Here is a 27,416-nt window from a genome sequence, read left to right as displayed (position 1 = left end):
ACTATGAGACGGCTAGTGGCCTAGCGGATATGTTGCCACAGTGAAATCCTGCAACATGGCTTCTGGATGAGTCTAATATCTTGTGAGCGCCGTCTTACATTAAAGTGTGAGTGTGTGAATGATTGTCTTTCACTCTGCATTAGCCCTGGCTAATGCCCTTGGTGATAAGATGAGTATAGAGATAGGTGTATGGGCAGCTAACCCTAGAGTAACCCTGAGAATGGATGCTGGATTCTACTCTTTGCAGGCTTGATGACTGATCTAATATTCATACTTATTTAAGAATGAAAACAATCCCTATAGTCACAGTCCAGTTGCTGCTCTCTATCAGAGCTCGTGTTCAGTTCAGTTATCTGGGCAGGACCTTTGCTGAAGGGGGGGTGGAGCAGGAGGCAGTAGGTCACACTTTGACAAGCTACAAGCTGACACGCTGAGCAGTTTTCACCAGCATCACCGATGGCAGCGAGAACATCAAACACTGCTGGTACGGTGCTAACTGTGCTCTGTGCCAGAGGCGAGACAACACAACAACAACCAAATAATACTTCACATATCTGATATCCATATGTCTGCTGGGCTGTTTATTTCATTGTATCCTGTTTTTTTCCTGTTCTGGGTAGAAATCAGGGACAAACACTACTCTGATGAAGCCTCTGCTAATTAAAACTACTTCACGGATTGCAATTGAATTTTGTCTGCAAATGTTAGCATGATAAAAGTAGATGATAAAGAATATGCTGGGGAATACAGTGGCAATGCTAACATGATCATATATAGAGCATCTCCACTGTGAGCATGTTGCTATGCTGCATTAGCATTTAGCTCTTTGCTGCTGTTGCTACAGTGTGTGCAGCCTTGCAGAGCATGATTGTAGACTTGTCTTCTGAATATCAGCTAATACTTGTCAGCGAGCTGATAACAGAGCACGCCCAGTGTGTTGTCCGACCTGCAGCCTGCCTCCACCTGTGCAGACCACAGCTCTGTTGCAGCCCCCTCCCCCTGAGGGAAGCTAAATTGTTGCTGCTTGTTTTTGCCAGGCATCCTCCTCCACTCCCCCATTCTCTTATTTTGTGGCCACCGTGCTAATTATTCCTACTGCAACACATAGTAGCCTCCAAACGGCTCAGTCGCTCTGTCTGCAACTAGCCTCCTACAGCTCCAGCATGACAAACACCCCAGCCTCTCTCTCTCTCTCTCTCTCTCTCTCACTCTCTCCACCCCCCTCTCTTTTCTTCCTCTCATCCCTCTCTGCTCTACCCCTCAGTCATTTCATCACACCATGTTTCATGCTCAGATGCTGCATTATATCTTAGCTCCCCCTCTCTCTCTCTCCCTCTCTCTCTCCCTACATCATTTACTCTCTTGCTGCCACCTCTTGTGTCCATTTTGCTCGGTCCAGCCTCACCAGCGACTAGCAGGAAACACAGAGGAAAAAAAAAGCACTGCAGAAGTCCAAAGCCCCCTGAACCCTGAACCCTGAACCCTGAACCCGCTTCACTGCCACGGCTGGACCTGTGTGGGGGGGGGGGGGGTTGTGTCATTTTGGATGCTGTAAGCCTGCATAAGCCTTTCCTTCACTGTGAGTGTGTTGTTGGGGGGGGGGGTAACCAGGACTGACTGAGGTCTGCAGGGCTTCATGCTGCCGGGGGAACCTCATCCTATGTCACAAATCTGTGTAGGCATTTGTGCTAAGCTAGGCTAACCACCTGAAAATAATGTCCTTTCTCCTGCGAATACTCTGAACGTGCTTTGTTCTGAATGGTTTCAGTCCGCTTGTTGAATAAATGCGTTTGATGGTAACAATTATTTTCATTATTGCTTATTTCCTTTGATGAATCGTTTAAATGTACTGGAAAAAAAAATGGCGGCACCGGTTCCTTAGGGGGGGGGATGCACAAAGCTTGTTTTGTTCTCTCAATAACCCAAAGACATTCTCTTTACAATTAGAGCTGGTAATAAAAATTCACAGCTATAATTAGACAAGCTGTTTGACCCAGATAGCGCTACGTTTGACTGATTATGTTTACAGCAAGCTATGCTTATTTTCTTTGATAAGTGTGAGTATATGGATCAGCAGCCCATCCCTTCTTATATCAGTGCAGCCTGTTTAAGTGGTCATATCCCTTTACTGTTAGCGGCAGCAGCTTTATCTGATATAAAGACCTCCTGTGGAGGGCGGGAGCTGTCTCTGCTCATGTGGAATAATGCAGTCTGGTCACTTTTTTGCAGATGGTAGCCCTCTTGTTTGGACTCTGTGTGAGACTGCCGGTCGAGGCCGGTGATTGGCTGAGGAGGAAGTGAAAAGTTTGTCTGTCTCAGCAGATGCCTTTCCATTCCACTGCATTCGTAATCTTTTTTTTCTTCTGCTTTGAGAGAAGGAACTCGCTGCAGTGCAGATTAATCAGAGGGATTTAATTAACTTGGCCCCGGCACACATATCAAACCTGGAGACAAGACAGGCTATAAACTCAGCCAATTATCTCCTGCTAGAGGTGTGTGTCTGTGTGTGTGTGTGTGTGTCCAGGTCTCTTCATGTCCACCCACCCTCCACCTGTGAACAACAAAGCTTATTTCATTACCGTTGCCCCCTCATCTCACCTCCACTTTCTTCACCTGGACACAGCGTAACATTAGGTGTAAGCTGCTGCAGCTGCAGCCACATCAGGTTTGGGTGATTACGTCTGTAAATAAGTGAACCCTGCAGGTCACTCTGTGCCTCATATCTGATGTGTTGGATGTGGAAGAGAATTCCAATGACTTGTTGAATGTGAGGCTTCTACTTAGGTTGTTCATCAGGTGGACTGTGTCTCAGTATGACATCACTGTCAAAATGGCGACTGCTGAGCTCTGTCTTTGACTTGGGGGAAGTGGTGGTACAAATGAATATGATGATGGCTGCCATCGCCACTGTGGACCTGATGGTGCTGTAGTTGTTGTCCTGGTGGATGAGCACCTGTTAGCGTGCAAGCAAGCTGAGAAATGTGCAAGTGTGACAGACTGCAGTTTCCCCCACAGGCTCCAGGGACTGGCTTTAAAAGCAGTCTTCATGTATCTCAGACCCTGTTCACACTGGAGAAATCAATCCAGCTAGAGCGGGATTTGGGCTGTATCTGGATATGTCTAGAGCCGTTGCTGGACACTATAGGGGCCCTAGGCAAGAAGGTACCACTGGGGCCCTACGGGCTACTAGATTGTATGGAAATGCCACCCCAAACACAAAGACATGTACAGTGATTATATGAGCAACCATTTTATTTAAATAATGTGCAAACACACATATGAAAATATTATCTGAAGGAAGTAAAAAAACTTACAACACAATCAGTATATATCATAGAAATATGGACTCTCTGTACAACACAAGATATGATGATCAGTGTTGTCATCGATTTGGCTACAGTGCAGGATCATCAGTGAGAACTGGACAACTTGGAACCTTCCTTTGTTACCAGGTCAGGTGCTGGAGGAGCAGAGGAAGGAGTGGAGGCTCTCAGGTGTTGGACTGCTGCTGGGACGTCCTCTGGAGTTTCCTCACAGGGCTCCACATGACCTGTGTGGTATAAGACCATAATGATCAGCCTGATCATTAACAATGTAAATAATCCAGATTATTCATAGTGCACATACCTTCATCTGTGGAGGTTGTGGCATCTTCATGAGGAGACACAGACGGTGTTTAAGCACAGCACCTGATGAAAAAACAACAAGCTAAAGTATCACTAGCATAGCAGCTCCACACGTTATATCACGTCATTATATTGACGTTTGTAACTCATTCAGCAGACTCACAATGAACAGCTGCAGTATGAAGGAGACTGTAGTGACGTACACAAACAGTGTGGTGGAGTAAGGTGAGGCCCAGCTGTGGTACAGACTCTTACCTCTCTCCTGTTTTGTCCTCTGCTTCTTTCTGTTGCCGTCTTTCCTTGCAGCCTGCAGAGTGTGTGTGCTTCATCCTTTATTTTGAACATGCCGCTACCCCTCTCTGCTTTGACAGCAGCGCTGACACAGGGCCCCGTGGGGAGGGGGGAGTCTGAATGTGTCAATGCGCTCTGTCAAAACAGTTGTAGTTAAATGGTGGTGCTCACTGACCGTCCGTCTTGGGGCCCCTCTCATGCTCGGGGCCCTAGGCGTTTGCCTACCGTGTTGCGACGGCTCTGCATATATCCTGATTGATTTCTATCCACCTCTCGGAGGTGGATCTAGCTGGATTGGCTCACATCTGGCTCAGGTCTGAATGCAAATGCAGCTAGCAATTCCCGCTAGCAGTGTCATACTTCCGGGTTCACGGGTACAGTGTCCGGGTCGCGTACAAAAGCCGTATGTAAACAACCGTCAAGTTTATTTTTGACAGGGCTACAAAGGATCTGCTTTATGAACCGAAAAAAAATGAAAGAATGAGCGACACGTCCTACCACGACCTGAACAGACTCCGTATATTACGAGGCGCCACATGGTTGGAGGCGGTTTGGAGGACAACAAAGGAGCCGGGTTGAGCTGGGTTAAGGGTGTGTGTGATAGCCAGATTTGAAAATAGGTCTGAACGTATCCAGCTTAAAGGCTATCTGGACTCAGTCCTATTCTAGCTGGATTGACTTTCTCCAGTGTGAACGGGGCCTCAGTGATGAGGCTTTTCAGCAGAGAAAAATAACTTTTGGCTTTAGGTTTCTGTTGATAAGTTCCCTTTTTGACTCATTTTTATGTTACCTCACTGGGTTTAACTCCTTCAGTGACAGTGTGTGAGCTGCCTGATCCACCTCCTTGCCTGCATCAGGACTTCAGGTGGATTGTGACGGCTTGGTGGCGACTAGTACTTCACACAGGGAGGTGACATGCTTCCCACACTAAAGCTAGTAAGTAGTTACTCAGGAGGTTAGTGTAGTTGGCCCATACATGAGCGGATGACCCTTTTCCACCAGCATTCCACTTCATTTCTGTGGCGAACCTGACTCAGAGAATCTCCCGGGGATTTACCTCAGAAATGTCCCTGGACCCGTTGTACTGAATTCTCTTCTGATGTGGCATCTCTGGAGTCAGGACCCAGCGTGCTGGCTCTTGGGTCTGCTGGGTTTTCTTGTAGAAAACTGGATGGATTCATTTCCTGGGAGACACGGCTCTGCCACAATGTAGCTCTGTGTTATTTGTCATCCTGTCATGTCACGGATCTTGTAAAAATGGTCTCCTGTGTGTGGTGGCGATGACCAGCCTTCAAGGACGGGGGTCATCTTCCAGGCTCTCCCTCTCTCCCTCTCTGCCATACCCTCATTCAGATGACTGCACAGTGGCAAGTTCAATTTGTCACAGAGTGGAAGTCCTTCTACCTTTACTGTTGGAGAGAGCTGTGACCACGATGGCGGTTCTTTTTTCTGTGATATTTCTGTGCTTGTCACCTGACATTTTTCTTTCTGTGATGATTCATCTGAGCTCTGAGCAGGTCTTTAATTAGGATACATATATAAACCTGAACTTGGATTGGAGAAAATTAGTTAAAAAAAATATTGTCAATTATAGAGAGCCAGGGGTTGCCATGACAACAAGATGATGTCTGTAAAAGGTGTAAATCTGTGTGAGGTTGACCAATACATGGCTTTCTGTGGCCAGTACCAATCATCAGCAGCCGTATACAGTGTATGTTTTGCTGGTTTTCTTTATTGTAATCTGTAATCAGCTTAATATGTTCAGGTGTTGGGCAATGCGGATTAAGAAAACCATTGATTTATAGATCTACCTCTACGTCTGATGGCATAGTTCCGCATGCATATATGGTTGTATTTATATATTTCCAAAGGATAGTGGACCTCTATGTTTCCCAGAGTAAAAGTGTGACACACAATATGCTGGATTTACTTTATACAGTAAGTTTAATGTTAGGTATGGTGTGTATGTGTGTGTGTAGGTGTTTCCTGGAGCGCACATCATTTGACATGCGCTCCATTTACACATAGAAATATGTTCCACCGTGTCTGTCAGCGCACTGTGTGTTCAAGTGACATATGTTTGCATATAAGCTTACATGTAGCTGCATGAAACACCCGCCCACAGCACGACACCTACGTTACTGTGCTTCCTTTGTGAGCACATGTAAATTGTCGGAGTGTTGTCATATCTTTGAAATATGTAAGGAAGAGATGCGAGGCAGCCGCTTGATGTGTGTGTGTGTGTGTGTTTTTTTGCTGAGGTATTGTGGGTTATTCACGAATCACCTTGAAGTCACCTTGATCCAGTGCTGAGGCCAAAAAGCAGCAGCCTGTCGACTTCTCTGAAGGCTACATACCAGATGTCTGCGTGTGTGTGTGTCTGTGTGTGTGCACCTCACATACTGTAATTTCATTCTTGTCAGGAGAGAAAAGCCTCTTTGCTGAAAGCTACACCATCTTTAGTTGAGTTCGCAGGCAGTGCTTGTTCCTCTGGTGTTTGTGTGTGTCTGTCTGTGTGTGTGAATCCTGCTAACCTTTACAACTCTACTTTAACCCTTTTGGTTTTGAAAGTTTGGATGTTTACTTCATAGAGCTGCACATAAAGTAAAGAAGCAGCTGTTTTCAGGGCAGAGCTCGCACAGATGTCATTACATGTGAGTAGACATTAAGATGACAGTTCACATCAAAATCGAATAATCAGATTTGTTGTGTTGGAGGGAGTTGGCCATGTTTGGAAATGGCTGCCTTCTTTCCAATGTAATAGAACTATATAGTACTCTGCATGTGGCGCTCCAAGCACCAAAAAAAAAAAATTGGAAAAACTGTGTCTTAATGTCTCTTTCCAGTAACGATGACCCAGTTACACAAGAAAATCCTCAGAGGTTTCTGTCCGTATGTCTCAGGCGGCCGTCCCCTTCAATTATTAATGTAATGTACAACCTGGATGGATTTAATTCTAGTCAATTCAAGTCACTTTAATGTACACTTTCAGATATCAGAATGATAGTTTTGGGTGTAAATAGAACAGACATACTTCCTTCCTTCATTATAATTTTCAGATATAATAAACATCTACTGTACTTATTTGCATTCAGTGTCAAATTTTGTGTGAAAACTCTGGAAACCTGCATCTGGAGCTGCAGACAGGTTGAACTCCTTTCCCTGTCTGTCTGTAATTACACAGCAGCTGAGCTCAGGTATATATAATCTGCTAAATAAAGTGATGGTTGCGTCTTTCTTTCTTTTCGTATTTGCAGAACATGGATAAGACGCAGCTCCCGTCTGTGACGCTGATCGTGGGCTGTGGAGTGTCTTCATTGACATTGCTGCTACTCATCATCATCTATGTATCTGTCTGGAGGTGAGATAACGCAGCGCGTGTTAAAAATATTTGCACTGAGCCGTGATTGATATGAGGAGTCTTTACATGGGGCTAGCAGTGGTGGAACAAATATGTGCATCTGTGTTTCAGCTAACATTCAAAAATAAGAGAAAAATGAGCACGCCATGTTGCCCAAATCCAAACTTCAGCACAGTGTTTTTAATGCTTGTTAGGAGTTAGTCATGGAGCTAAGACACAGCTAGCAGCTCCAAGCAAACCTGAGAGCCATTGAGGCTTCAGTCAAACCACTTTTAGGTGGGTGATGATGGTCAGCATCAGCCAATCACCTGCCAGGGATGTTTTCTTTAAGTGCTGACTTCCTTAAAGCTACATGCTGTTCACATGTCCGATAGATTTGTGGAGGTTGTTTTTTTAATGGAGTGTTTCGTCTCCCTGCAGGTACATCCGGTCTGAGCGCTCAGTCATTCTCATTAACTTCTGCCTCTCCATCATCTCCTCTAATGCCCTTATTCTCATTGGACAGACACAAACAAGGAATAAGGTAACAGCCAATCACAATGCCTGTCACATGACCACACCATGTATGCTTTGATTAAAAACTGCTCCCTTGTTTTTTCTGGTTCAGGTCTTATGCACCCTGATCGCGGCCTTTCTCCATTTCTTCTTCCTGTCCTCATTCTGCTGGGTTCTGACGGAGGCGTGGCAGTCCTACATGGCGGTGACGGGCCGCCTCAGGAACCGCATCATACGGAAGCGCTTCCTGTGCCTCGGTTGGGGTGAGGCTTTCTCGCCTTCATTGTTCCTCTCTCTCTCTCTCTCTCTCTCTCTCTCTCTCGCTCGTCTTTCCTGTGTTAACATGACTCCACGTTTATTTTCCTGCCCAGGTCTCCCTGCTCTAGTCGTGGCGATCTCAGTGGGATTCACCAAGGCGAAGGGATACGGGACACAGAGCTAGTAAGCATGTCTTCTTATAGACCCGCCATTGTTAAGCTCCTCCTCTTTAACTATTAATGTTTGGATATTACACATGGTTGGTCAGAATGATTAACCTCTCTCTCTCTCTCTGCCTCATCTGTCTTTTACAACCCTTCATAATTGCCATGCACACCCTCCTCTCCCTCCTCCTTACAACCCTCCATGCCCCTCCCACCTTGACTCTCCCCCGCCCTCCTCTGTCTCCATGTGTGCCTCCCTGCTCCTCTCTCCTGTAGCTGCTGGCTGTCTCTGGAAGGAGGTCTTCTCTATGCATTTGTGGGACCTGCTGCAGCTGTAGTCTTGGTATTTCTCTCTCTTCCTCCTTCGTCACTGTTTGTATGCTTTCAGATACACTGCTGTAGCTCCATTCAAGTAACTGCCACTCCAACAACACTGGAAACGTAGCCCAGGACACATGCAGTCAACATTTTAAAGATGCTGCGTTCCTCACTCACCTTCTTTTCTTGCTTACTTTAGGCTTTACTTCCTGCACTTTCTTTTTTTTTTTTACTTCTTCTTTTGCTTCTCTGCTTTTGTTGTTTTATTTTCCATTTCATCCCCCTTTCCACATCACAACATTCTTTTCCTTTCTTACTTCCTCCTTTCCTCTTACTGTTTCCTCATTTTCCCCATCTGTCCCTGCCCTTTGCTTCCTCTTTCTTTCTCCTCCTCCTCTCTTCCACCTCTTCATTTCCTCTTTTGCTTCCCTTCTTTTAATCGTTTTTCCCCTTCCCCACTTTCCTTCTTTTCCTCTCTTCCTCTTCACATTTCTTCCTTCTCCTGCATCTGTTTGGTCCTTATTTACCTCTTCTTTACTTCCCAGTCTTTTTTAATCACTTTTGGATTTTATTTCCACACGTCTGATGCATTTTTAACTTGTTACATTAGGCAAATGGGCAGCTGCTGTTAAAACATAAGACAAAATGAGCTACATTTAAAAAGCACAATTAAACCATAATTTAAGCACCCAGTTCTTTTTAAGGTTCAATCTCTATTTACCCTGTAATGGCCATGAAAAAAGTTTCCAATTCAGGAACTAGTAACATCATGTTCATAAGCTTTATCAATACACAGACTTTTCAGTGGTATATATTTAAATATGAGCCGTATAACCGGACAGGATTCATAAAGCATATTTAATGTTCCACCTGCTCGCAGCTGCTGTTAGAATGCGAACAAGGACAGCCTTATATTAACCATAAAATCACGTTGAGGTAATTTCCTCCATAAATTGTCATTCATGTCCCCTCACATCGAGCCTAAATCAGCCTTAAACCCTGGCAGAACACACGCTGCACTGACTCTGTGTCCTTGTTTTGCTAATCACATCCATTAGCTACAGTTTCAGTGATTCACCTTCCAGTCCTTCCTTCCTTCCCTCCTACAAGTTCAACAGCTTGTTTTGGGTGTCCTGTTTGTTTAAGCTGCTTCTCTAATAGAGAGAGCTGCTGCAGCAGTTGGCCTAGCGCACTCTTTAACCACCAGGCGGAGAATCCTCAAAGCAGCAAAATTGTAGGAATTAACCACAACATACTACTCCACCACCTTTGATTTCACACCGCTCATATTTTATTTATGATTTTTTTTTCCTTTTCACCACGCTCTCTATATTCAGAAATTAATTTTTACATTCGCAGTCCGTTCCTTCAACTATTTTTCACCTTTCATGCTTCATTTGGTGCCTGTCGCCTACGTTTAACACGCTACCATTTAGCATTTACAGTGCAGAGCCTACAGTAAGTGCAGCTAGCGTGTTTGTGACTCATTTCTGTGCATGCTGCTGCCATCATCATCATCATCATCATCAACATCATCCAGCCAGCAGAGTAGCGCTGCATGCTGTGAAGTTATTGAACATGTCTTTTTCTTCTCTGCTTTAATCCTGTGCTCTTCTCTTCGGCAGGTTAACATGGTTATTGGGATTCTCGTTTTTAACAAACTGGTGTCCAAAGACGGCATTACTGATATGAAACTAAAGGAGAGGGCGGGGTATGCCTTATACCACACATCCATTTTACACAGAGGACCTATAACCAGCCTGATGGCACAGCTATGGGGGGGGGGGGGTAGTTCAGTTGTTGGCTCATTGCCTAAAAAATGATGCTTGGCCATCATTTCCACACTTTAGCTAATTGGCTGAAGATGACGCTTCATTTTTATCACCAAAAAAAAAATGAGGACCAAAAATGAAAATGATGTCCTCGTGTAGCCTGAGATGACTGTGGAGGAGGCCGACTGGTTATTGGTCCCTGTACAGACTGAGCAAGATGATGACTCATCTCATTGCTTTTCTTTTAAGTTTCAAATGTGTCGCATTTTCCTCCAGCTGCTCTTTGTTTGCAGGTGTTGCTCTTGATGTGAAGTTCTGTAAATCCATCCGTCTTTTTTCTCCTGTTTGGTTGTTTCTGGTAAAGGGAAGCAGGGCGTTTTTTAAACAGCAAGAGACCGTAAGATTAAAAAAACACACTCATCTATTTAACTCTTTAAGTTCTTGGCATCAGTTCTTTTGGTCATTTTTGAATCATACTCACTAAATGAACTCCTGAGATTTTAAAACCTGTCAGGTCATCATATGTCACATTATTACATCTCAGCATGTACATTTGTGAGTATAATGTTGTCACTACCAATAAAACCCCTGACAGAAGTTACAGATAAGAGCACAAAGGCAGTCGTTCTCTTGACATACAGTTTGGTCCTCCAACATTTTGATAAAGGACAGACAAGTTTATAAAGACAAAACCTTCTGATATGTCACCCAAGAGCGCTTATTGACAAACCTGGATGAAAAGCAATGCAGCACAAGTACAGAAGTACAGAGTAGGAAGTTCTGTCCCAACCCGTCGCCTAAACATGTTTATTTGTGTTGTAAAGATATGTCAAATAGGTAAAGATCTAATGGCGATTGGAGGCACCCTCAAGTGGCTACTGGAGGAACTGCAGCTTTTTAACTTCTGTGATCAGACCTGACAAAGTCTATTTATCAATATCTGTGGATGCTCTTATTCATCCAGGTCATAGTCAAGAGTTTGAATCGAGGAAACTGGACTCTGGATTTGTTTTTTTCTGAAGACATTTCGCTACTGCCCTGAGTGGCTTCCTCAGCTCCCAGGACTGAAAAAAGTCAGATTGGTGCATACTTTATACAAACACCAGTCATTTCAGTTAAGAGATGAAATGATGGAGCCTTTACATCTCTGTCCTCTCATCCCTTCCCAGCAGGTTTCACCGCCATTCAAACCCTAACGGTAGACTGTTAACTAGTCCTGCACAGGGCCCTGGCATAGGGTTAACTGGTCGTTAATTGTCCATCAACCAACAAGAGGGATCTTAGTCACGTGAGTTCCTCCAAGATCCACCCACAGACGTCCTGAACACAGGAAACACAGATTCCCAACCAAAACAGATTGCCGCGATTTTAACCTCTTGGACATGACTATGACCTGGATGAATGAGAGCATCCACAGATGTATATAAAATGCTGCTGATAGGGCTTCTACAAATCCATTGATCCACGCACAGAGCCTACACACAGACCCTGCTTCCCTTTACTGTGCAGGCTGTTCCGTCTCCATTGACATTGTTGGTGCATTCAAAGGATATTTTCTTTCTCTCGTTTCGCTCTCTCTTTCTCTCTCTCTGGAAAATGTTTGCTTTTTTCAATGATCTCTCTGTTGAACTGTACTTGTTTTTGATGTCTGAAATGTCATGTTTGAGTTTGTACAGAATCCCCTCTCTCTCACTCAGGGCTCTCCCATCAGGAACACATCAGTCTCAGAAGCCCCCTCCCATGTCATCAGTGATTGGGTAAAATTCAAAAAATGACCCGTACCTGCCCATCCCACCCTCTATTTAATGTACGGCTACCAGCCCTGCCCATCGCCAAACCTGCTGAATCCTCTAGCAAGCTCCTCTGATTGGCTTATTATTACTTCCTGCCTATTCACCTCACTATTTCTCTATTGATCTTTACGCTGCCTTCCATTAGCTGGATAGAACATAACACTACCTCAGATTCTTTCTGGAAACGCTGACTTTTTTTTCCAATAACACATGCTAGTTGCAGTAATATTAATGTTTTCTATTCACCTGAATTGTATGGGAGTGTGTGTGTCATAAATGCACCTTTGTGCTTTGTGTGTGGCTGAGAACTTGGTGTGATCGAGCTGTAATTGAATGTAGGACCAGGTCGTAGACCTTCAGATCAGTGTTTGTGACCGAGCCTCTACCCACATGTCACAGTCTTTGTATTACAGGTGACATGATCAGGCTATAAACAAGAGAACAAACTGAATATCAACTCATCCTAAAACGTGCAGTATATTCACATTATACGGAATAAGTACACAAACTGACTTACTTAAGTCACTCTAGGTTTAATCATCAAACCCACTTGGTTTGGTTCAGAAGATGATGGGGTTCAAACTAATCTTGTTGCAGTAGTAATGTGCAGTACAAGGAAAAGTTCTCCCCTCTGCGACACATGTTCTTTGAGACCATGGTTATAAATCTCAGCCTTGTCTCGTTGGTGTGTTCAGTGAGCACCGTGCTACACAAACAGCAAAACTGTCCCTGGAATCATAAGGGTTAATCTTGCCGGGCATCCAGCTGTGTACTCGTGGATCCACTGTGGTTGTTCAGACCAGGACGGAACTGGACGATGCTGGCTTTAGGGGAATCCTAACAGCTGGCTTTGTTGATCTGAAGGGGAGCAGATCTTATCTCTCCATCCAATTCCAAGATGTTCATTGGTCAATTGTCTCCTGGAAATTCTTCTTCTTTGGTCCACTCACCAAAGACCTTCTACAACAGGGTCATAGACAGCTCATCAGACCTGTATCTGCTTCTCAGCCAGACCCCCCATTGGGTGGGTCAACTCAGCGGACTGCTTGATAAGTATCAAAGAGGATGATAATTCTCTTCTGTGCCCAGGCTTCTGAGCTGCAGGCATTGTGTGCACTTCTACAGGCTCTGCTGAAGCTTTCAATGAATTCTACTCCTGGGTCTCCCCGAGGCGGGCTTGCCAAGCATACCCACACACAGAGAGTCTTCTAACAGGCATCCACCTCGACTGGCATCATGCCACAGAGCAGCTGTGCTACACAGGCCTTTTTCCTGACCATCCGAGCAGCTTTACTCACAGTCAGACTCATTGCCATTTTTGGGGGTGGGGGTATGTGCTGACTAGGTCCTGAAAGGCAAACTGGTCCCAGGCACAACCAGGAGTCTAAAGCTCCTACAAACTGACTTCTGGAGGAAATGACAATGGCCAAGTGGCTGGTCCTTGGCCTCAGTTTCAGAAACAACAAAGGGCAGATATCCTCTGTACCTCCTGCAATAACAGACACATCAGGGGAAGGCAGTTAGTAAAGTTTGTGTGCAGTCATGAAAGATTCTCTTGGGATCGTGTTTATCTTGGATCTTTCTTTTCACAGTCAGCCTCTTATCCTTTCATTCTTCACTCATTGATTATCTCACAGACTTCAGACCGTCATTATTTGGTTATTTTTGGTGCATTTTCCAAGGTCGAACTAAGGTCATTACTTTTTTTCTATTTGTGTAGCTTCAATCAATAGTTTGCCATCTATTTGTACAGAAGAAAATACAGTTATGGTGTCCTCAGCATAGAATCAAGTCACGGTGTGTCAGATATGATCTTTTCTATGCTCTGCTGATAATACTAAAATAACTGTAAAAATCTGTTTATGTTTAATTCCATTCTTCATCTTGCTTCTTTGCCTTCAGTGTTTTTACTGCTGCCACTAGTGATTCTGAATGTCATTTATTGATTTTTAATGATACTGTTGCAGCCCACGCTTTACTTGGAGCAGTGTCTTGTGTCCATTAGAGGTCCAGCCATGGTCCCTATATCCATGTGATCCATCCAGCCTCACTTCTTTTGTTTATGTAAAAATCATCTATCTTCAGGTAGTTTTGCGACACGGCCTTGTCGCTTCGGATCTTGTTCAGTGGTGTTTCGGCCATCTTTGCCTTGGCTATGTCTCAGAGCCGGTCACAGCTTGTACCTCTGGACCCTGCAGGTAGGTTGCAGTTCTGGAGCATAGTGTTGTTTGAGGATAACGGTAGGGGTCCTGGTAGTGTTGTGTTTTTAGGTCATCCATCCATCCGAGTCTCCTGCACTGTCATTTGATAGGTAGGTAGAGGCCAGCGTATTGTCACTCTGTCTGTTTCGCCTGAGCTAATGGAGATCTGTAACAATAATTGTGTGGGTGAAAGTGTGTCTTAGCTTAGCATTCCATCTCACATCTTAATATATAGATGAACGTTTACATTGTACTTGAGCCACGTGATGTTGTTTCATATTGTTTATTGACTTTATCTGAGCACATCTCGCTCCCGCCCAGTCACCGACCTTTTGCCACTTTCTACTTCGGTCCAGGGAAGTATTTCAAAACGTGTCGATTGCCTTTTAATATCCCTGCCTGCAGCGAACTTCCAGCAGCTGTATTGCCCTTTTTACGTGAAATTGAGTTTCTTTCATTATGTGATTTTTAATCTGGACATCCCGAGGCTACAGAAATCGATTCCCTCGGCTCCTCTGCTCTAATTGTTGTTTAGCAGGAGGCCATATGGTAACAGATTGGTTTGTTATTACCTGTCGATATCTCCAGTGTTGTCGTCAGTGTTTGTCCAACAGCAACAGAGGAGGAGTTTTTGGAGGGTTGGATGTGATCCCACTAGGAAACTACCCCATTTTTTTACTTCTACAACCCCGGGCTATGTATCAAGTTCTATTTTTAGAGCTGCAGCGATGAGAGAGAACACAAGGGTTACTGATGACTTAACAATCAGAGCTCCTAAACCTGCCTGCGGCTCTGAAAAGCATGCTTTACTTTTTACAAAAAGAAACAACAGGCAGAAGACTATGAAATTTCCTATGGTATTTGAATGCACCTAAAATCATGGTATTTTATTACAACCACTTGTTCACACTGGGGAAATCAATCCGGCTAGAGCGGGATTCAGGCCGTATATGGATATATCCGGATTGATTTCAATCCACCTCTCGGAGGTGGATCTAGCCGGATTGGCTTACATCTGGCTCAGGTCTGAACACAAATGCAGCTAGCGAATCCCACTGGCGACGTCATACTTCCAGGTTCACAGGGACAGTGTCCAGGTCGCGTACAAAAGCCGTATGTAAACAACCATCGAACTACGACAGCTTTGCCCCGAGTTTATTTCCACAGGGCTACAAAGGAACAAAAAACAACAAACAGGACAAAAAAAAATAAAAATCCACAACGTATACACACACTTTGTCCTACCGCGGCCTGAACGGAATCTTTATATTACGAGGCGCCACCTAGCGGTTTGGAGGACAGCAAACAAGCCGGATTAAGCTGGATTAAGCCACTCATTAAAGTGGAGGGATAAAGTGATTTGTAGACACTACAACAAATGTTTAAGAGGACACGTCTAAGTTCATGATAACATGATTGTGCTGCTGCTGATTCAGAAGGTTGCTTGACAGGTGAAATAAGCAAAATACATTGGTTAGTTATGTAAATGTTTCTTCCTTTGTGGGTACTTGAATTGCTTTTGCACATGTGTATATGATGTATGTCTGTCTGTGTGTGTGTGCAAACCTTTGCATTAAAGTATTAGATGAGTTTGAGGGTCATGAGGTGTACAAGGTTCAGTGAAGCACTCACAGAGGTGTTCATTCAGGAAGTCAAATTCATGAATCAGGCCCCGCCCCCATCCCCCACCTCACACACAGGTCTACACACACACACACCAAACTCTGAGGTGGAATGTAGCCCTGAGAGAGAGACTGTGCGAGACTCACTTTGTGTGTGTGTGTGTGTGTGCGCACATGCATCTGTGCGAGTCTGTGTGTTGGTGCATTTGTATCTGTTTGTGTATGTTACAGCGTGTTAATTTGACTTTGCAGTCAGATGACAGTGCCACTGTACAATATGACGCTCAAATGTGCCAAGTGCGGAGTTATCTCTTCGGCTGACGTTTCCACCACAGCTACCAGTAACGCCATGTTAGTCCCGCTAATTATTTTTCCTTAACTCTTCTTACCTCTGTCCTGTCCTCTGCTGTACGCCTGCCTTCTTCTCCCACACTTGACTGGTTCTCTGTTCTTTGTCCCTCTGTCATTTTTTCTTCTCCCTGATGCCCCGGCAGCTCTTGGAGCTTATGTACAGAAAACAATCTGTGTTAACAAATGTGTATAAATAACTGCATATGCGCCTGATGAGAGAGAGAGAGAGAGAGTGTGTGTGTGTGTGTGTGTGTGTGTGTTGAACTCTTTAGAGACTCTCACAGCGCCAGGCTGATTAGAACAGATACTGAGGAGGCCATGGCTGTGAGCTGAGATCTATCTTCTGACTGAATTTTCCACTTCTAGCATTTTTGCTAATAGAAGTTAGCTTTGTGTTGGACTTAGTCTTAAAGTGTGTCTTGCATTTTAAAGAGCTACTTTAACCCTCACAATCCTGAAACCTTCAGATGGATTTGAAATACATTTTTTATGCTAAATCTAAAAAAAATAGGAGAACAGTCAGACTCTGAACTCTCCAAAAGTCTTTGAATGCACCACGTAGGGACCAGTTAAAGCTCGACACAACCACCTGAAAAACAGTTATATCACACAGTCATAAAGCTATGATCTACTGACTTGGCCTTTTTTTTATCTTTCTTTCTTCTTGATGGTTTATAACCTACATTCTACAGTGAAAGGCAGGCTGGGTTCTCTCTGTTTGGATGGAGGTGCAGGACTTTAGTATATTGCTGAGAAAAATGAGCCCAAACACATAAGCTGTAAACAGCTTGGTGTTCTGGGAGATAAAATCTTAAATAGCTCTGAATGGATAATTGATACAGTACATATATTTATAACATAAATTAATCAAACTAATGTGTCGCAATGTTTGTTGTGTGTGTGTGTGTGTGAAGCGCTGTGTGTTTAAAACCTGCTCTATACTTAAAGCTTTATTTGCATTAATCATTTGACTGATATGACAGTACAGTTAGTCTGAACTTTGGACACAACCATAATTCAGTGTTTGTTTCTTAGTTTTTATGGTTAATTAGGGTTTTTTGTGTTTTTGTGTTAGTAGTAGCAGCAGTGTTACCTGGAGCGTCTCCAGGAGAAGTTCCAGATGTAGCTGAAGCACAGCCTCTCTGCAGGAGGCTGCTGTAGCCAGCGTGCCTTCAAGTCACATCTTCATGTCTTTAAAAACAGAGAGTCAGGCGTCAGTAGCTTGATTTGTGTTGGTTCATAGTGTTTGTGAGATCGGAGAGAGCTCACGCTGTAAAAACGTTTATCGACTGAGTAGATGTGTCCAAACTGGTCCTGTACAAATTCCACATAACATGTTTTAATTCTAATATTTCAAGCATTTTTAAATGAAATAGGAAATAAATACACACATAGTATTGTCTTTTTTCTGGTTCTTCTGATTCAGTTAAATAAAAGCACCCATTATTGAAATCATGTTAAATCTGATCGGCGGGTTTTCAGTCACATCTGCCTCTGTTTAAAATGACCTCTTCATAAAAAGTGATTTTCCGCTTGGGTTCAGCTGAACGTTGGATGGTCGTGCGGTGTGTTTGTGGGTTTACAGTCAGACATTAACAACAAGAATGGGGGAAAGTAACTAGATGTGTCCTTCAGACGGGCTTCAGTCACTCACCATCAATTTTTTTAAATTTATACCAAAATTAATATTAGTATAAGAGTAATCATTCCGGTGTGTTACTGTGGGCAGGGTGGAAAAGTCAATACAACAAAAATCCATCAGACTCAGCTCAGTTTATTACCAGAGGTGGACAGAAACCTACAGACATCAGCGGCTTTCTATTTAAAATATATCAAATTTACAAAAATATAGACAATAATTAACTATATTTACTTTCCTTCCATTTTATTTATGATCATTTTATTAATTTATTTCTCTTAAAAGGTAGAGAAAATATTTAAGAAAGGGTTTTTTTTTTTCAGTTTCTAACTATTCTGCTAAATCTGCAGCATAGTCTTATAGTTTATAGTCTAAGTCAGATCATGACAGACATGTTAACATGACCTGGTGTTAAATGATTGGAGAAATCTGTGATTTTGTTAAATGTTATTGGCCATAATCATCATATGATGCGTATGTTTCCAGCCTCATCTGAGCTAAAAGTAGAATCGAGTGTATAAACAGAGTGAGAGCAGCAGATCGTTTTAAATACTCTCATATTCTGGCAGAGACAGGAACGGTTTGTTCACCTCTGGACTCGCTTCACATGGTTTCATGATGTTGACACTCGGGGTAGTTGTCGTCCGTGTCCCCGATGCTCACATCAGAACAAAATGTGGATGAGTCAGAAGAAAAACAAGCAGAGCAGTGGGAGCAAAGATGGCGAGAATGACACTTGTTCAGACTCTCTCTCTCTCTTTTGTCTGTCCTCCTCTGCTCTGCCTCTTCTGTTTGTCTTTGCATTCTGTTTCAGCCTCATTACACTTGTTTTCCCTCCACTGCTCACCCTCGCTCCCCCCTCCCTCCCTCTCTTTCCTGTGGCACTAGATCCTCTATGGTTTGGACTGAACCATCTTAAACATACATGCATGTAATATATGTGAATTACCAACATATATATCTACTGAAAATGGATGTATGTTTCTGTTTGTGATAGTAACATAATTATTTGTGGTGATGTAATATTTTTATGCATGGGTAGAGTTAAAGCCCGCTAATGCTATGCTAACTGGGAGGGGGGGGGGGTTAAAATTCTGTTAGCTTCACAAGGATCCAGCTTATCTCTTGGAAATGTTTTGCATAGAAGACAGCTTAAAAATTATCTAATGAACATTAAAAAACTTCTTTAATCTGTGTTTATGTTGATGAAGGTGCAATGATTGACTGACTGCACTTCCTGTCCTGTCCTGCAGGGCGTCGCTGTGGAGCTCCTGTGTGGTTCTGCCCCTCCTCGCCCTCACGTGGATGTCGGCCGTCCTGGCCATCACCGACCGGCGCTCAGCCCTCTTCCAGATCCTCTTTGCAGTGTTCGATTCACTGGAAGGCTTCGTCATCGTCATGGTTCACTGCATCCTGCGCAGAGAGGTATCTCATGTCCTATATGACCAAAAGTATGTGGACACCCATCCATCGGCCTTTCTGGTTTCCTGTCAGGACATTTTTAGAGATTTGTAGATTTAAGAAAAGATGGAACTGAGGGTGGGATGGGCAAATCATTTCTTTGTGCTCTTTTGTGGACCAGCAAACACACACAGCTACGATCTAAAGCCTCATTATATGTTCTAAAGCTTTACGTTGATTGATTTATCATGGACAACCAATGGTTTGCAGGTTCAGGAGGCTGTGAAGTGTCGCGTGGTGGACCGACAGGAGGACGCTAACGGAGACTCAGGAGGGTCCTTTCAGAATGGCCACGCTCAGCTCATGGTATGAAGACTTTTAACATGTATATCAATAAGAGTTTTAACCCCTTAAATGACACTGATTGTCTTCTGTTCTCAGACTGACTTTGAGAAAGACGTGGATATGGCCTGCAGATCAGGTGAGTCACTCTGATTTTAGGGTTTTTCTCAGCGTCGTCAGAGCAGATGTGAGACGTCACCGCTGTGTTGTGTCATGCAGTTAGCATCCTGGCTGCCTCCAAGGAGGCTTCAGTCAGCACCAAAGGAACATCACCAGAAAATAACGCTCCTTTCTGAAGCTAGCGCTAAATCTATTTTCAGTGTTGTCAGCCAGGATTCTCTTGTTCTACCTGTAGTCTGTCTCAGTTTAAGACTGTAGAGCCATCAAAGGTTCGTGATACACCGACAAGATAACACTGTTAGCATCATTACCTGTCAGCATCACAAAGCGAGTTAGCTTGGATACCTTCTGTGCTGCTAAGATCCATGTAATGCTCCAACAAAGTCACATTTTCTCCTGATTGGTTCGTCTGTAAAATACAATGTAGGTGTCAGAATGTTTGAACATCAGGTCATGTGACAGATGGGTCCAGTATTCAGTTTTAATGACTTCACAGTGACTCACATTTAGAGATCATGTTTACTTCTCCCATTGGAATCAATAGAGTCAGGACGCACTGCCAGCCTGCTAAAGGGGCGGGGCAGAGGAGGAGATCATGTGACACGGACACCATCTTCGCTGCCTGCCGTACATGGCTCGTTTCTTACCAACCTGGATGCCAACAAGGGACTAAATCGGAATGTAAACTCCATGCAGGTGTGAGGACGGAGCAGAAAATGGTGGCTGTTTGTGTTCCTCAGCTGTTTGTGGAAAATGGTCAGACATAACAGGAGAGCACATCTATCTCAGTGAAAAGAGCTAACACATGCTAAGTGCAGACCTTAAAGCCCATTCTGAGCCAGGAGAAGCCCTTGTTGAACATGTACTGAGCAGTTATATGCAGATGAACAGGGGCCGGCTGAGTCTCTGCTAAACTACCCCTGTATGATTAAGTCCCTGCAGACGGTGCTGCATCAGATACCGGCTCTGCTGTGAAATCCGCTGGGAGTGAGGATCTGATTATCTCTTGAGACAGGATATCAGGAAATACATCTGGAGCAGAAAAGCTATTGAGACACAGACGGGCCCAGTGGAGAGGAGAACACAGAGCGATGGCGGTTCTGTTTTTTGTACATGTCAGGGAGGAGGAGGGACGATCCTCTGATATTTAGCATGGAGCATTGTCTCATGTTGTTCAGCGCAGTGTATGGGAAATGCATCTTGCCATAAGCCAGCAGTTGTTACGGTGAAATGAGGTCTGGGCCACGGGGTCATGCCAAGCCCCATGTCAGGCGTGTTTTCTGTAAAACCTTTGATTTTTTTTTTATATAAAAACTGCGTCACTAGAAGAGTTTTACCTCCGATTCAAGGCTGAAAGCAGGCTTTTCTCTTTCTGTCTCCAGGCACCATGAAGCGCTCGTCTCTCCAGGGCGAGGAGAAGGCCTCCTCTGGGACGTTAACCCTTCAGAAAGGGTCTAACTTCAACACCATGCCGGCGAGCATGGCCAAGGTTCACCTCCAGAACGTGGCCGACTACACCAGCCACACCCTGACGATGCGAAGGGAGAAAGGCACCGCCAAGGGAATCAGCACGGAGTTGCCGGGCGCCAAATCCATCTACATCTGCGACGGCGAGCTGTTCAAGCAGCTGGACGGAGATCTGTCTCGAGGGAACGGAGAGGGCAGCAGCTCTGAGGGAGCTGGCAAGGGCCCGGGGTACGTCATCCTGCCGACAAACACGAACACGGGCACCCTGAAACCAGCCAAGGGGAAAGAGGACCCGGCAGCCAAGTATAACATCAGCATCGAGCAGATGCCTCAGACCCGGCTCATCCACCTGGCCAACCCCCCCACTGGGGAGCCGGTGCCCGGCTTCGGGCTGAAGAGCCTGCCTGCTGACCAGGTCAGTGTGTCATGCTCTGACAGAGACTCACCTGCACACAACCTGCAGAACATGCCCAGAGACTCCCAGGCGGCCACCAACATGTGTGAAGGGGGAGAGTCCGGGAACTCCGGCGTGATGTCAAAGAGCGAGACCGTCTCCACGCTGTCCATGAGCTCACTGGAGGTACGACCACGACACTTATTGATACCACAACGCATTTTCATAAAATAACACATTGACACAAATTTCTGTTTTTGTTGTCACTATCATAAATTCTCATTATTAGTTTCAAATATGGCAAAAAGTGAAGGGGATGATTTTTTTCTGTTCAAAATTCTGAATGTAAGAATCATTAAGCCATTGTTAACACTGCCACCTATGGCCATTTATAGAAACTGCAGTCTGTGTTCAGGCTGCCTTCAACTCATTAGTGGTTTGTCTTGCAAAATCTACAGCTACAGTTTATCTAAGTAAACTGCATGTGAGTAAAAGTAAATAACACTTTTCTGGCTAATCTAATCATTAAAAACTTGTATATTGTTCCAAATATAATATCTGTTTTTCTTAGAGGACATCTGTCAAATTGTCTCATATAGACTCACAGTAGGTAGAAAAACCTTACAGTTGCTAAGAAACTCAACAGGCAAGTGTGTCAGTATGTAGCTGAGACCAGGAATGAAGAGCTGCCTATAACTGGAGCTGTCATCCAGTGAAGGCACCGGTGAGTTCAAATGGATTAGCATTTAGCATTAGCGTTACGCTGCAGAACATGTCTTGCCCTCTGACTTCAGGGTGAACCTGCCGTACTATTATTAAATGCAGTGATAGTTAAAAATGAAAGTATGAAATTATTTTAAATATAAATGATAATCACTGATGACTCAGTTTTTTGTTATTTTTGTTTGTGATCATCAAGCATGTTTATCTGTTGATATTCTTACACTGGGAACCTCTGACAGAGCATTTTGAAGATTGATTTGTTTTGTTTTTAGCGACTTCAGTTTGAGGATTTATGCTAGCTTCACTGTGGTAAACATCACTTTCTTTTTTAATCACATCTCTCCTCTTTATTATCATTCTCTCCACACAGGACTCGACTCTAACGTAGCTGCTGTGTTTCTTTTCTTATCCATGAATGAGGCCACATGTCATGACCGCTTGCTGTTTTGCATGCACTGCAGCCATTCACACTCTAAAGGACCAAGTGGTATTTATTGCAAGACTGCTTTTTATTCTGGAATCATCTGGAGTCAGGCCAATCGACTAAACAGTGAACATTAACTCTCTGCAAAGAGTCACTGTCCAAATTTCTTCATCAGTATCTGATGCCGAACATAAATCACCCAGCGCCCCCTTTCATTCATAACATTACAAGTGTCCAGCTTTTTCTGGCCCCATGTAAGCGCACCATCTTTGAAAAGGTTAGTTTTCACTCGGCTCCGAGTGCAGACAGCAGTGGCAGGATGAGACGACACAGCCGTCAGCGCACAGCGGCCCAGACATCTGCCTGCTGGTGTCTTTTCACTTCAGGGCAAAACACACTTCCATAATGCCGTGCGAGGCGGCAGCTGCCACGGCAACCGGGCAGCCTGAAGGTCAGGTCTTCCTTCACCACTCCGTGACGGAGGACTGAAAGGTCACTCGGTCACAATCTGTTAACTGCAAACCTGCGCCAGCGGGGTCAGAATGACCAGCAGCACAAATCCTGTTTTCTCATGACTCACTCCTCTCCTCCGAGTCCCCGAAAAACAGCACAAGGAGAAAACACTTAAGAAACACTCGAGCGTTTAAGCTCGCAAGGCACACAGTATCAAGACACATCTTTAATCTCTCTGTCTCATCTCCCTCCCCCCAGAGACGAAAATCACGCTATGCAGAGCTTGACTTTGAGGTAATTTTAGTCTCTTTGATTCCTACAGAGCAAAAAAAAAAAAAAAAAGCTGATATGTCTCTTAGCTGTTCATACCGCTAGATGTTTGTTTGTAAAGTTAGACTGTAGTGCTGAGATTAGAGGCGGTGGAAGCAGGATTGATGCTAGCCTGTGCTGTTTACCTTTGTACGTAACGTGCAATGTTCCTGTGTAGAAAATAATGCACACCCGGAAACGCCACCAGGACATGTTTCAGGACCTGAACAGGAAGATTCACAGTGCAGACAAGGATAGAGACTCTCCACCTGTTGACGCCAAAGCTGCCAAAAGATGGAGTGTGTCCTCTGCCAGCAGCGACAAGACCAACATGAGTGTAAAGAGTTTAACTTTATTCTGTCCCGCCCCTCCCCTCCCCTAATAATCTAATCTTTCTCTCTTAAGTAGAAAAAAAAAATAACCACACATGAGTAGAGTTTCTTGTTTACTTGTGAGTGCAGCCATTTAAAGGCTGTGTTTCTATCTGATCACAGCAGCAGTGCCAGGACGAGTTAGCTGTGTGGGTACAGGATGCTGGGTGGGTGGGTGTGTGGGTGGGTGGGTGGGTGTGCTAACTACAGACTTAGCCGCTCTAAAAGCTGAGCTAGCAGCTGGTACAATGTCAAAAATGCTCAAATGTAGCAGTGATGGCAGCATGTGATGCCTGGATCTGTTGCTATGGAAATATGAGATCATTAAAAATAGGATTCAGATGATCAGGGGCAAAAACCAGAAAATTCAAAAGTTCATCAACACAACAAACCCCATTTATGGCCCTAATACACCATCACGTGTTCACGTCTCGGTGTAGACACAGTTGTTTTTGTCCCCTTTGTGGGGCGGTTGCGTCAGTGGCGGCCCTTTTCCATCTTAGCCACACATCAGTTAGCAACGTCAGAGCAAATCAGGTGTGTAGACATGCCGGGACATACTGATAGTGGGACATACTCATGTTTTTACTTCATGATGGTTTATTATGTGAAGATGATTCTAGCTTCAGACACACTACATAAGAGTTCTGAGCCCAAACAAGCCTTCAGCTGCCAGCTAACAGCCGCTCCACGGCTGATAATGTCAGGATGACATTCAGGACAGTATTATTAGCTGTGTAGGGGTGTAAGTTGTTCTTCTGTTCTTTCTTTATCTAGCTAAACAATGACTCATATAGTCTCTTTCTGCCCTCTAACCAATAGGAAAGGGGGTTAATGTTGAAGTCACACGCAGCATGTTGGCTTTGTTAGCTGCAGATGATCCCCTGAGCTCTGTTTGTTTCACAGCTATGAAGTCAGGTCCAACTTCACAGGTCAGAACAGACGTACACGATCGCACAACAACAAACATTCTGTGACATAATGGTCACTGAAGTGGAAGAGGCAGAGAGATCTACTTCTCCACTGTGGGTACAAGATGTGTTTTGAGGATGTGCCGCCACAGTTTATCCTCCCTCAGCACTTCTACTTAGTCCATGTACCAGCTTTAACTTTTCAAAGAGATCAGAAAATCACCTCCAATCAGAATTTAGAGGGGCACCGTGTGTCATCATCATCAGGTTAAAAAAGAAAACAGAATTTTAAAGTGTATCATTCAGTTCATCCATATTCAGTGAGACCAGTAGGAAGCACAGTATCAGAGCACCTTTGTATTCATCTCATGTCCATCATTTTCATGGACATACAAATTTATTCAGTGTGATATTAACCGTGTGTTCCTGTCATGTTGTGTTGTGATACATTAGTGAGCATCAAAGGAGATGGCCTGTTCCTACCTGCTAACAGTCCTTATGCTAAGCTAAGCTAATTACAGGGTTCATTTAGGTGTTTATTTCTTTAAATCCAGTTGTTAACAAGCTTCACACTTCACCAAGCTGCACAGAAGCTGCAGAGAAGGGGTCACTGCCGGATATTCAAGCACATATCTGTTCCACCTGTTCAGCAACATTCGCGTGTGGTCGCCACACTCATCGTCTTAGCAGGACTAGTTTCTAAAATTAGCAGCCGTGAATGCTGTTGTCAGAAACCATCATTGTGTCCAGTGGGTACAACAGGAAGCACAGCTACTATTGTTAGCTCAGTAGATTAGCAATGGGCTAGTGTTGCTATATGTCCTGTAAATACAGATTTAACCTCATGCACACGTGCACGCTGTAAATTGCATGCATGTCCAGTAATGGAAATATCCAGAATGGGACACAACAACAGGTATTGTGCACTTGTGTGCGCACACAAAGCGTGCACGAGCACAATGAGTTAAAGTTGGTTGATGTTAGTGTTTGTTTACCAGGCAGTAAACAGGTTGGACAGTTTAACATGGAGGTCTGTGTGGGTTGGACTATGCCCCCAGAGGCCATGGGGTGGAACTGCAGTTTTTAAAACTTCTGCACAGGCTTCATGTATCAGCCCCCGAAGGTTTCCACTTGTATATTATACAATATACAAGGTCAGTATGTATGTATGATGTAAGACCATCACCATCCCTGTTCTCATGCCAGCAGCGCAGTCATTCTGGAAAACATGTAGAAACCACAGCCTCATATTCAGGCAGCTTGAGTAAAGAAAAACACATCACAGATTTTATGAAGACAAACAAAACCTTTTCCTTTTTTTTCGCCTTTAGGACAAGCAGCAGACCCCGAGTAAGAGGGCGTGGGAGGGCATCCGAAAGACCCACTCCCCTCCGTCCTGGGTGAGGAAGGACCTGGAGACGGTGGCCGCCTCCCCTCTGGAGCTGCAGACAGTGGAGTGGGAGAAGACCAGCGCCACCATTCCACTGGTGGGCCAGGAGATCATGGACCTGCAAACGGAGGTGTGATGTAGCCTCCAGGCCTCACACCCTGCAAATCCCAAACCCCCCCTTAATTCGCCCCAATGCTCTCACACACACACACACACACACACACACACACACACACACACACACTGCCCTGCTGTGTATTTCTACTCCAAGGCTGCAAGAAGACGAGGCGGAAGGAAGGAGGAGGAGGCAGGAACACAGCGTCTCCGTCTCTGTCGCTTCATTTTGATGTTTTGATGTCAGCAAACACACTCAGACCATCTTCCTCCGGTCTGCTGGCTCACGGGGTGACGGATTGCCCGAGTAGCAGATCAAGCTACTACATGCGCATCATACAGCTAAAATAACCACGCAGTGTTTCCAGCTGTATGAAGCGGTTATGATGTAACAATCATAATCATGTCTCTTTTTCTGGAGTGTGGTTGCGTCAGCGCTCCGCTCTCCTCTTCCTGCCTTTGGATTACTTTTCTATCTCGAGAAGACAAAAGGGTTTGAGGGGGCAGACTGCCAAACATATACCCACGTGCCCCTCAATGCCGCTCGCTCCTCCACCTCCAATCATTTTGGCTCGTTAGCGCCCCCCCCACCCCCTCTCGTCTATGCTCCTCCTCCTCCTCCTCCTGCTGCTGATCTCAGCAGGGTAAGGTCAGCCCTGCAGACAAACAAAGGGGGGAGATGGGAGGAAAACAAACAAACACACAAACATCTCTCTGAGCCAAAATAAATGGCAGGTTGCCTTCTCGTCGACAGACACCTCAGAGCTGCCCGGAGCGCAGCCTCGAACCTCAGCGCTGCCCCCGCAGAGGGACAACATGGACGCCACGTTGAACAGACACGTGTTGTTTCTCTCGATGTACATGCAGGCAAAGACGAAGGAGAAGCGCCTGCCTGTGTGTGTGTGTGTGTGTGTGTGTGTGAAGACGAATAAATGATGATTGGATCTATAAATATATATGTGATGATGATTAAAGGTGGTGATATAAGGCAGTGGGAGGGATGGTGGCTGCACATAGAGAAAGCACAAGGCTCATTTGGAGTCCTGATGTACAGCATTGTAATTATTTCAACAGAGTTCTACAGAATGGATTTTAGCCTATAAATA

General features: G+C 44.5%; 1 protein-coding gene across 1 annotated transcript in view; it reads left to right on the top strand.

Moving 5' to 3' along the window:
- The window catches only part of adgrb1a (adhesion G protein-coupled receptor B1a), a 79,880-nt gene extending 53,402 nt beyond the window's left edge, over positions 1-26,478 (top strand). The window contains exons 18-31 of the mRNA XM_028425316.1: positions 7,175-7,278; positions 7,699-7,801; positions 7,886-8,036; positions 8,145-8,214; positions 8,472-8,538; positions 10,139-10,224; positions 16,154-16,252; positions 19,145-19,316; positions 19,563-19,658; positions 19,734-19,773; positions 21,137-21,801; positions 23,474-23,509; positions 23,703-23,861; positions 26,138-26,478. Of these exons, the coding sequence (XP_028281117.1) occupies positions 7,175-7,278; positions 7,699-7,801; positions 7,886-8,036; positions 8,145-8,214; positions 8,472-8,538; positions 10,139-10,224; positions 16,154-16,252; positions 19,145-19,316; positions 19,563-19,658; positions 19,734-19,773; positions 21,137-21,801; positions 23,474-23,509; positions 23,703-23,861; positions 26,138-26,332 (2,043 nt within the window). The 3' untranslated portion in view covers positions 26,333-26,478. The remainder of the gene's footprint in view (positions 1-7,174; positions 7,279-7,698; positions 7,802-7,885; positions 8,037-8,144; positions 8,215-8,471; positions 8,539-10,138; positions 10,225-16,153; positions 16,253-19,144; positions 19,317-19,562; positions 19,659-19,733; positions 19,774-21,136; positions 21,802-23,473; positions 23,510-23,702; positions 23,862-26,137) is intronic.
- The last annotated feature ends 938 nt before the right edge of the window (positions 26,479-27,416 follow it).

The sequence above is a fragment of the Parambassis ranga genome, chromosome 16, assembly GCF_900634625.1.
Source record: "Parambassis ranga chromosome 16, fParRan2.1, whole genome shotgun sequence".
Lineage (NCBI taxonomy): Eukaryota > Metazoa > Chordata > Actinopteri > Ambassidae > Parambassis > Parambassis ranga.
Note: the sequence above shows the minus strand (reverse complement) of the source record. Positions and strands in the feature narration are given on the sequence as shown.